The sequence below is a fragment of the Herpailurus yagouaroundi genome, unplaced genomic scaffold (genome assembly GCF_014898765.1).
Source record: "Herpailurus yagouaroundi ecotype Mexico unplaced genomic scaffold, PumYag 162, whole genome shotgun sequence".
In the NCBI taxonomy this organism is placed as follows: Eukaryota; Metazoa; Chordata; class Mammalia; order Carnivora; family Felidae; genus Herpailurus; species Herpailurus yagouaroundi.
This window is the reverse complement of record NW_024412403.1, coordinates 46,475,445-46,487,115: the sequence shown is the minus strand read 5'-3', so window position 1 is coordinate 46,487,115 and position 11,671 is coordinate 46,475,445. Positions and strand designations below refer to the sequence as shown.

The 11,671-nt window shown below is 33.7% G+C and overlaps 1 protein-coding gene across 4 annotated transcripts in view; it reads right to left on the bottom strand.

Annotated features, from left to right (window-relative positions):
* Positions 1-296: 296 nt before the first annotated feature.
* Positions 297-11,671, bottom strand: part of ARL6 (ARF like GTPase 6) — a 41,356-nt gene continuing 29,981 nt past the window's right edge. For 2 of the 4 annotated variants that reach the window (XM_040484260.1, XM_040484261.1), the window contains 4 exons: positions 9,774-9,903; positions 6,111-6,166; positions 5,967-5,979; positions 297-825 (listed from right to left, as the gene is read on the bottom strand). In XM_040484260.1, the coding sequence (XP_040340194.1) occupies positions 792-825; positions 5,967-5,979; positions 6,111-6,166; positions 9,774-9,903 (233 nt within the window). In that variant the 3' untranslated portion in view covers positions 297-791. The remainder of the gene's footprint in view (positions 826-5,966; positions 5,980-6,110; positions 6,167-9,773; positions 9,904-11,671) is intronic. The other 2 variants (XM_040484262.1, XM_040484263.1) reach the window with 1 other exon arrangement.

Here is an 11,671-nt window from a genome sequence, read left to right as displayed (position 1 = left end):
TTCATTTAGCCAATGAAATAAAGTTAGATACTATGTATGAAAAGGTCCTCAAATTCTCCCTCATTAAATTTTAAGTTCTCTAAAGATAAAGAATATATCTTATTTACCTTGTATCACCGTTGCCTAGGACAATGACAAACTAGAGTAGGTGCAGAGAGGTTCAATACATATTCACTGGATGGATAAATTCAGCTTCACTTGGTCTCAGATAATTTACAAATGCTTGACATTAAAACACTAAATATTAAGTTAACACAGCATTAATCTTTTCAGCATAAACAAAGCACACTAGTTGGTATATTGCATATAATGTTTTATTGACAGTGACATATAGTAAAAATTTTATGTATATATTAATTACCCATGGTCCTTTATAAATAAAGTTCTTCCAAGCACAATCGTACTGCAAAGTCATATCGTAAACTAAATTTTTAGAAGACAATTTAAAAAATAAAATGCATTAAAGATATTATAAATCATGATGAGATATTGAGATGGCTTATAACTCTGACTTTAAACATTCTAATTACAATCAAATGTAGACCTTTACCAAGAAGTTGGTAATTCTGTGGAAAGAGCCCTTCTGGGGAAAGATTCAATTTTAATATAATTAATTGTCAGAATAGCATACCTGCAGTCCTATGTTCTTAAAAAGCTCATTCAGAGTCCATAAATGCAAGCAGAAGATTATAAAGTATTCTTAGATGCACAAACATCTTTTAAAAATTTGAAGTATTCAGTTTGCCTTAAGATACATTCCTTGAATTGAAAATTGTTGAAGTTTCCAAATACTATCTTTTCAGGTCTTCACAGCCTGGATCTGATCTGATAATAAAAACCAAATAAAAAATTATCAGTCTCCACAGGCAAGATCCATTTTCTAAAGTAATCCAAATAAATCTATAAAAACACTGTAGAAACATATGCACACACCAGTTTTTTTTAAAAGCACAAACATACTGTAGTTTTTGTTTTTGTCACTGTACATACACATAGTTAAGAGTCAACTAGTTCTCTAAGGCTTGTATGAAAACTAGGAGTCCCTTGCCTCATTTCTTCTTTCTCTCAAGTAACTGCCTCTAACTCCCTGTTAGGAGATTTAGCTCTGTATCTCTAAATATACTTTTATTCTTCTTCTTAAAATATCAGTTCCTTCAATGTAATATGAGGCTTCAGTTCTCACATACTTCTCTACCCTGCTCCTCTGCAACCCTCATTATACTTCCATTACTCCCATTTTTCTACCATATTAATATAGTCATCAGTATGACTAGGTAAATGCTATTAACAACTGAGACAGGTTGTACCCCCTTCCCTGTTACTCTTTCTTTCTTTTACATTTTGTTTCCTCCATTTTTTAAGAGTCTATCTCTCAATGGCCGCCTCAGTAAGAAGTACAGAGGTACATTCTTGAGACTGTGCATGGCTGAATATGTCTTAATGCTACAATCACAATACAATGATACTGCCTGAGCATATAGTTCTTTTATTTTCCCCTTGGACTTTTCCAGGCATTGCCCAATATTTCACAGCTTCCAAATGTTGATGTTTACAAGTCTGATGCTATTTCTGCTTCCTTATCCTTTACATGAAACTTCTTATTTTCTTCCCAGGAAGCTGGTAGGATCTTCCATTGTCTTCAGTGTCGAAATTAAGTAATGATGAGCCTTGGTGTGGGAATATTTTCATCCACTGCATTGGGCTCTCAAGAGGCCTCTGAACTAAAAACTCATCATTTAGTTCTAGAAAATACTGTTTGGTGATTTATTTGATGATTTTTCTCTCTCTTTCTTCTCCCTTTGTTCATTCTAAAACTCCTATTATTTGGATATGGAGCCTTTTTTTTTTTCTTTCCGATATTTTTTATCTTTTTGCTCTACTTTCTGAGAGAACGCTTCTATTTTATCTTCTTTTTATTGACTTTTCAATTTCTTCTAATATTTTCCAAAAACTTGTTTTTTTTTTTTTCCTTTGGTCCTTTTCAAGTAGTATCCTGGTCATAGTCATGAAAGTAATACCCTTCCTTATCCCTTTGAGGATAGTCTAATAGTTTTTTGAAATGTTCTCCTGGGACACCTGGGTGGCTCAGTTGGTTAGGTGTCTGACTTCGGCTCAGGTCATGATCTCTCAGTCCGTGAGTTCTAGCCTGACGTAGGGCTCTGTGCTCACAGCTCAGAGTCTGCTTTGGATTCTGTGTCTCCCTCTCTCTCTGCCCTTACCCTACTCGTGCTCTGCTCTCTCTCTCTCTCAAAAACAAATAAATCTTAAAAAAAAATTAAATTCTACTCCCACCGATCTGTTTTTTGTTTGTTAATGTTCCATAACTTAAAATGTTTAGGTCCTCAAATGCCTGGTGATCCTTTGTCATCTTCTCATAAGTATGAGTGAATACTATAAAGCTGACTGAAGTTTCAATATGTGTGTGAGGCTTGTCAAATGTGGTCTTTATTCTAGTGTAGCTAGCTAAGCCATTTTCTTGGAAATCTTTGATGTTAATACTTGTAGGTCTTTCTCTGGCTGGTCTTATTCCTCAAAGATGACTTTTTATATCCTGCCTACTGCTGGTGTCTACTGGGAGAAGTAGGAGAAGGAAGAAGAGGATTACAATATTTGGTATCACTCCTCATTTTCAGATCAGCTCTGCCACACAGAGTTGTGCTTGGTGTTCCCCAGTCAAGATATTGTTTGACTCTCTGCAAGAATGAACCTTCAGTCTTTTGTGGGGGCAAGAAAATGTAACTGTTTTCTCTTTTCAGCCTCACCTCATCCTTAGTTCCACTTTCCATCAATAAGCCTTTGAGGGGATCTGAAATGTAAATTGGGATGCTTTCCAGCTGTCCTCAGTGCTAGTTCAGAATTCACCTTTCTCAGGTCTGTTAAGTCATTCAACATGCATCAGGCATCCAGTTTTCAAAATTTGGTTGACATCTTTGTCACTTCCAGTTTTTTGCCCTTGTGGGTTAATGTTTTCAAACAAAAGTCCCCTTTCTGTTAGTGAGATTTGAGAAGGGGAAGAAACTAAGTATGTGTTCATTCCTCCATCTTTCATGGGAATACCCATATGCATAGTTTATAAAAGTCTTATATTAAAAGTTTGGAAGCATTAACTTTTCAATACAGATAAAGTGATAAAATGAGTACATTTCATTAGTCATATGGAAAAATTTCTTTTTATAAATATCTCATTTGAAAGTTTCAGAGCTAGAAAACAACTGATACCTCTGCAATGGTTTCTATATATTCTTTGATGGTTTTAAAAAATACTTCATAGTCTACTTAGGAGTTCTTGTCTTTGGGCTGTAATACATATGTAATTATCGAGAATCCTTCCAAAAGAGAATGGAATCATGGCACAAAATATGTCATTTAATATTTTACTCAAAACTTTTCAACCTTAAAATAATAACATTAAATTGTTCATTAAAATGAACCAGAGGCTTTCTTGTTTATCATGCTAAGAAATTTCAGAATTCTGGAAGCAAACTGAAGAGATATAAATGCAGAATATCTATCCTTCACAGTTAAATTTACATAAAAATAAGTTTGGCTAATAAATGAACAGCTATAGGCACAGACTAGTCTCCAATATTAACTGCTACCTAATTTGCAAAATAGGTTTTTACCTCTTTTTAAATCCAGAGAGATAGTAGGAGAATCAAAAGGTAATAAGCTATTTACTATCATACAGGAAAGATGAAAAAAAGGATCTCCTATTCATAACCAAGCTGATTACAATTTTTTTTTAATTTTTTAATGTTTTTATTTAATTTTGAGACAGAGAGAGACAGGGCATGAACAGGGGAGGGGCAGAGAGAGAGGAAGACACAGAATCTGAAGCAGGCTCCAGGCTCTGAGCTGTCAGCACAGAGCCTGACACGGGGCTCGAACTCATGGATTGTGGGATCACGACCTGAGCTGAAGTCAGACGTTCAACCAACTGAGCCACCCAGGAGCCCCATACAATTTTTAATCCAGGTATTAAGTTTCTTCCTCTCATAAATAGAGAGTAGTTAGGTGAAAGGGTAAATTTAACATTCATTGGTTTTTTTCTTATGCTAGGCACTTTAACAGAGTGTTTCATTTAACCCATACAATTTTGACTTTTATTTTTTAATTGTATAGATGACAAAATTATATTCACAAGAAAATAATATAAGATTGTTAATAATTAGTTAATAAGTAGTAGAATAAATCTGCTAGACTCAAAAGCCCAAATGCTTTTCATTACTATTCATGCTCCCTACATACAATAGGGAAACTGCCCACAGAAAACTGCTATAAATGTTACATAAAATAATACGGTAACACAAAGACATAATACTATTTCCAATAGTGTATTCTCCGTACAAAAAGGGAGGTAAGATGCAAAGATTATGAATCAGAAAAATCAAAGATGCAAAAATTAGGTAATTAGACCAGAGTTGGCAAGTGGCACTGCGATGTTGGATCGTTACTGACACCTAGTGGCCTCATTATTGCAGACAATATAAACCGGAAAAAAAAAAAAAAAAAAAGAGAACTATAATTTATCAACCTGTTTTCAGTACTATGATTTTATGAGCAATAGTAGGGTTTCTCTCTGTGCTATAACTTCACTGTGAGCAATAAGCACTTGTAAAGTAAGAAATCAAGGCTGAAAACATGCTTCTGGCGTCTTCTGTAGAATGTTGCTCTGTAATCTGTTTTACGTGGGAATCAGTCCCATTAAATCATCAGAAGTGTAAACCACTTCTTTATCGCAATCTAAGAAACTAAGTTGGTGTGTTCACAGAAAAATTCCAGTTATTCTGCGAACCATGAGAGGTTCTCAATTATGTTTACTTAATTGTAAAATATGACTATAATATTCTTTGTAGTTTAATGGTAAATGTCATGATGTCTACACAAATACAAGACAGAAAAAAAGACAGTCTGTGCACTTTACTTAATACCATACTTTACTAATAACACATAAAAATATTTATCAGATGTACATTTAGTACTCTGAACCAGAGAAAGATCTCTTTCGGTATGGGCAAGCAGCCTATTCTTAGATTCATGAGGACATGAATAAGAGAAAACAAAATTACACATAACTGGTATTAAAGGGTTAGTGTAGAAGAAATTAAATTTATAGCCACAAGACTACAACTAGAATTAAGAATATTTTGTCATTCACCCTTGCTCAGGGCAGGGAGATTCCTGATAGGAATAATCCTCAGCTCTACTCACAAATGGACAATTTTTGGCCTGACTCTCAGGGTCCCGTAATAAAAAAGACCTACAAAACTTGGTTTTATTCACACCCATTGCTCTGCATGGGTCACTTCTTTAAGCCATTCCTGTGGTTAGTAAACAATGTAATCTTAGAGGAAATGCTAGATGTTAATTTATTCCTTCATACAGTAAGCCTGTACCAACCTATGACAGCTATTTTGATGAATAACAAAATTGCAATATATAAAACATCAATACAATACCAGTATTTATAACACTAAATGAGTATTAAAAGTTGTGTAAGGGTGCCTGGGTGGTTAAGTGTCTGACTCCTGATTTCAGCTCAGGTCATGATCTCACAGGTTCGTGAGTTCAAGCCCCATGTCAGGCTCTGCGCTGACACTGCAGAGCCTGCTTGGGATTCTCTTGTCTCTCTCTCTCTGCCCTCCCCACCTCAAAAAAAAAAAAAAAAAAAAAGTTGTATAAACATGCTATGTATAAATGGAGCTATACATAGAATTCAGCATGATTCTTAAAAGATATATGCCATGCAAACTTACTTTTTAAATATTGACAGTAAGACCTAAAATTTGTCCCAAATTTCAAGTGTGCTTCTATTACTAGATATGATAGAAATTTGTTGCCGTAAATTATAATTATTTTCTAGAGTTATCATATATATTGAATTGTAAAGATGCAAATACTTTATTTAAATAAACCCTTTAGAAAAATGTAATAGAAGTAAATGTAGCAAGGTACTGGATACTTACTGTATTGTTTTTTCTGACAGCAGAAATAAATGGAAACAAGAGGGAGAAAGGCTATGATATAACAAAAATGAAATGTAAAAGGAGGAAAAAAATGTGAATGGAATGGAAATAAAGGCTGAAAATGCACAGTGTTTTGTGATGTACCTTGAAGCCAGTCTACACCTTCTTGCAATCCTTCTCCTTTTATGGCGTCACTAGCACTGAAATAAAATCCATAAGAAACATATCCATTTCACTACATCATAGAACATAAGAATAAATAATTATAATTTTGCTATATGGCAAATTATTATATTCTAGTAACATATCTGAGCAAAGCTGGTTAAGCACTGAAACTGAATATACACAGGAAATAAAAGTCTAGGTGCTCAGGAAGAAGACATGATAAAATTATTCATAATTTATATAGACATTTGAAAAAGTATATCACTAAAAAATTATTATTCTACTTTGCCCAGTCCTAGTGACTCAAGAGCATTTATTTATTAGAAATGTTTGACTTCGGTTACAATTTAGCCACATGATGGAGTGGCTTTATTTGAAATGGAATTTGGTATCTGTAAGGTATAAACCTATGATTATAACTCTGGTAAAGTGGCAGAATAAAAAAATCTCAGATTTCAACCATACTCTTATACCTACTGGCTTCAGGAACCTGGATTGATTACTTAACTCTCTGTCTCAGTTTTAGCATCTATAAAATGATGGTAAATTGACTAACATAATAAAAGGCAGAGGATTTTTATAGTATCAGATCACCTTTTTCAAAGACATGGACTGACAGCATTTAGTATAAACAATTAGATTTTCTGAATGATTAGGGTTCCTTTTAACTGTGCTGAAGCAAGATTTAAAAATGTACCTAACTACCTAAAATAATTAGATGCTAATAAAATCAGAAATTACTTCCAAGGCATTACTTATTAGATTACAAATATGACTTATCATAGAATTATTTTTTAAATAGAAAGAAACCAACAGCATTGATACATAATTATTCAAAGCAAATTATAAATTATCCGTATCAGTAGCAAAACATCAGTAACTGAAATGCTTAAATCAAGAAAGATCAGTGTATTGATTTTTATTACACATCTATAGTCCCAAACAAGACTATAGTCCCAACCAAACAAATAATACAATGGAAAAACTTTCCCCCTTTACTGGAGATGTTAATACTGTACTAAAAACCTTGCATCTTTTCCTAATAATTCCCAAATGTATGAACTCTACCTCTCCTTTTGAACATGTCATCAGGTCTATAACTAGAAAAAAAGCCAAAGTTTTTACCATGTCTTACAAGGCCCAATGGGATATGGTCCCTAGCTATTTCTCAATGGCCCCATCTTCTATAATTTCCCCCTAGATTTCTGTTCCAGACAGCCTGGACTTCTTGCTATTCCTGGAACACACCAGGCACATTCTCACCTAAGAGACTTTTCACTTGGCTGGTCTCTCTGTCTGGAAAGCTATTCCTCCAAGCCTTCGCATGAATTGCACCCTGACTTCAATTAGATCTCGCAGAGAGAGCACTTTTTATTATTCTCTCTCTTATTATCCTACTTTACTTTTCTTCATCCTTCCAGCCGACATTTTATATACTTATTTATCTGTTTCGTTATCTGTTGCCCTCAAAAGAGAGTAAATAAGCAAATACATATTGTGCCAGGGACTTAGTCAAAGAACACACAAGAAGAATATTAACAAAATCAGACCCTGAAAATCAGAGTTGTTTAGTACAACGATGAAAACCAATGATTAAACCACAGAATTTTCCTATAATTTTCCAGGCTATGTTTCTCTATAATCTCTTGTTTATTGCCCAGTAAATTTACTTGTACCTAAGGCAAGAGAGATACAATATTTTATCTCCATATTATTGTTACCTTTATCTGTAAAACGGGAAATAAAAATAACTGTATTTTCAATTTTTTACATGCTTTAAAGAAAATAGCAAAAAATAAAAAAAAAAACTTAACAAATGAAACACTAGAACTTAGTGAGATATTTTTTGAATTAAGAAGTCAATATTATAGATAAATTTCTTCTGTAAGTTATATAGAAAATATAGAGGCAGGCAATATAATACTCCACATCATTACAATGTCAGGATGTTACTTTTTCTCTCAGTGAGAAATATTTAGGTGTCACAACTGAATAAATAAATCTATTAAAATTCAATCACTGATTATTTTAAGTAGAAAGATTTTTTCCATTTGCAAAGTAAATTTCAATTCCAAAATTAAAAGTAGGACTATATCTTTTACTAATTTAGACACAGATTTCTTAATGTACTTCCTATCAAAACAGTCCCAACACTTAATACAATGCAAAAATTAAAAATTATTTCACTTTAGATATTATCAATTTAGGTATGATTTAAAGAAATACAATGTTTCTAGCTTAAGATATTTCTTTACCTAAAATCCCTCTTTTCTTTACCAACCAAATACCACAGAACCTCAAATCCAACTCAAAAGACATTTAGTAAAATTGACTCTCCTCTGATTTCAAAGTAAGGAGGGTTTTACTCAAGATATGCAGTGTTTTGCTCCTGGGTAGAGATGCTGTTGGCCCTGAGTACTGAGGCATTTTAAGGGCTTTTTCAAGCTCTCTTTTATACTATTCCTTTTTCAGAATGAAGGTTAGTTCTAAAAATTCTTTTCTGAGCTCTACTGTCTCCTTGTTCATACTCTGTTTCTCCTTCTAGAGGCAGTAGATTTCTCTGCCTCTGTTAGGCCTTTCTCTATAAAAACCTTCTTTAAAAAAAGGGAAACTGGAAAGAGAAGGACATCTTGCAGCAGGAGAAGGTAGGTGGGTGGACAGAAGGAAGCTTAAATTAATGTAAGGCCGGCACTAAAACACTAATATATCACTTCTGGTAATCCTTATTGGAATATTTTGGAGGAAAGACACACTGGAGTTAAATGTATCAATAAGAAACCGCCTTCCAAATAAACGCTGAATAATAATGTCAGATACTAATTATTGCAGAGTTCAATTTTATTAGTATGTCCAAATGAAATTATTATTCCCATTTCTATATACTCATATAAACCAAAATTTGTTGTGTACATACTAAGTACCTGGCACTATTATTATTCTAGGGGTTACAGAGTGAATAAAACTGATAAAATCCAAGCTCTCATGGTGCTAATGCACTAGTATGAGAAGATGGACTATAAAAGAAGCAATACCCAGATAAGACATTGCAATAGAAATATAAAGCAAAGTGTGAAAAAACAAGGTACAGAGGTAAGATATAGTAATATTCTGGAAGGTTATCAGGAGGGGTCTCTCTCCTGAAGGAGGTATAATAGCAAGTCAGGAAAATTATTTTGGATAAAAGGAGTAACACGTGCAAATGTTCTTATGGGATTGTAGATGGCTGATAAAATGTGCAGAAGGAAATCAGTGTGGTTGAAATGGGGTAAGTGGGCTAAATTATTCTTTTAAAGAGTCGTTTATATTTTTCTATCCCTAAAAAGATTTTAAAAGTTTTTTTTTTTTTTTCTAAGACTTACTTACTTAAATAATCTCTACACCCAAAGTGGGACTCAAACTCACAACCCCAAGATGAAGAATCACATGCTCCACCAACTGAGCTAGCCGGGTGCCCCAAGATTTGAAAATATTTTAACAATAATATATTCATGAGCACTTGCACTGACACAATTCTATACAACAAAATCCCTAGCTTATATCCTATCATGTTAAGTCACTTACACGATAAGCTTGGCAAAGAAAAATTGAACCTCAGAGATTTTTTTCAGAATGATAAAATGAAAAGTAAATATAAAACTTTACCAAATGTGCCATGGTTTATCTTTGATGTTCTCTAAACACAGCAGTTGAGACACTTTTACAGATGTTACTGAATCTCTAAGATCCATTTTGTTTGCAAAGAATAAGATTGGTATTCGGCGGTGCTTAATATCTAAAAGAGAAAATAAAACGATCATCACACCTCCAGCTTTTTGGTCCTTCCCCCCAAATTCTTAAAACTAAAATTCACTAAAACTGTTTTCCAACCTCTTCTTTCTATATCGAACATACACAAACATTTGAAGACATGTACTGTCAGGCATGTATTTGAATGATAGGAGAATTAAAAACAAACAAACAAACAAACAAAAAAAACCTTTCTTTTTAAGACTACCTGCCCTCTGGTTGGAGTTTTAAAACAAAGATGAGTCTGGGGCGCCTGGGTGGCGCAGTCGGTTGAGCGCCCGACTTCAGCCAGGTCACGATCTCGCGGTCCGTGAGTTCGAGCCCCGCGTCAGGCTCTGGGCTGATGGCTCAGAGCCTGGAGCCTGTTTCCGATTCTGTGTCTCCCTCTCTCTCTGCCCCTCCCCCGTTCATGCTCTGTCTCTCTCTGTCCCAAAAATAAATAAATGTTGAAAAAAAAAATTAAAACAAAGATGAGTGAGGTGGGAGTTGGGGCTCGTTAAGCAGCTACTGAGCAGCACCTGCAAAGGGGTTAAATATTTTGTTTTTATTGTCAGTAGAAAGGAGGCAAACTTCAATGAAGTAGAAGATAAACTAGATCTTGATTTTAGATTTTAGTCACAGTTTTCAGGTAACAAGCTGGATATTTTAACAAGATATTTTTTTACCTTGTTACAATTTTGGAAATATTTTCAGTTTTGAATAGATAACACCTTTAAATAGTTCAAAATTCAGAAGACACAACATGGTATACAGCAAAAGAATCTCCCTCCCACCTGTCCCAGGCTATCCACTTGTCCTCTCTAGAAGAGTTAACCCATATTACCTATTTCTTGGCATCTTTTTAGAAATATTTGCAAACAATTATTATACATTATTCTTGATACAGATAGTAGCAGACTATTCAGTTTTATATATTTTGCTTTTCACTTAATTTCATATCTTGAAGACCATCCCATATCAGTACATAATGAGCAGTTTCTTCACTACTTTAACAGTTGCAGAATACTGTCTGTTAGTACTATGTGCCATAATTTGTATAATCTGTTCCCAGTGAGATATATTTGTGTTGTTGCCAATTTTTAAAACTATAAACAATGCTGAAATGAATAAAAGTGTACACAGCAAATTTTGCACATGAGCCAGGATGTTTATAGGTTAAATATGAGAAGTAGAGTTGCTGGTGAAAGGATACGTAAATTGCCATTTTGACAATGATTACTGAAAGGCTTTCCCTTAAAAATTGTATCAATTTATACTTCAACAACAATGGATAAGAATTAATGTTTCCAGTGCCCTTGCCACAAGAGTGTTATCAAACTTGTTGATCTTTTCTATATGACAGGGGATAGGTAAAAGTACTATCAGAATATGTTTACTTTGTTTTGAGAAAGGTCAAGAGTTTTTCTATATATTCAAAGGATATTTCTATTTCGTCTTTTATGAACTATCTTACCCTATTCTTTCCCCATTTTTCTAGTAAGTTTTTATTTTCTTATTGATTTGTAGGAACACAACAAGTAGTAAGGGAAAAAGTCCTCTAGCTATGATATAAACTGCAAATATTTCCCCTTGCTTGACATTTGCCTTTGACTTCTCATGGTTTCTTCTAAGTGAAAACTTTTTAAATAGTAAAATTCATCAATCTTTTCTTTTAGGATTCTGGGTTCTGTGTTATAGTTAGAAAGGTCTCCTCTTGCCCTGTAATTATTTTATTTTATTTTATTTTATTTTATTTTATTTTATTTTATTTTATT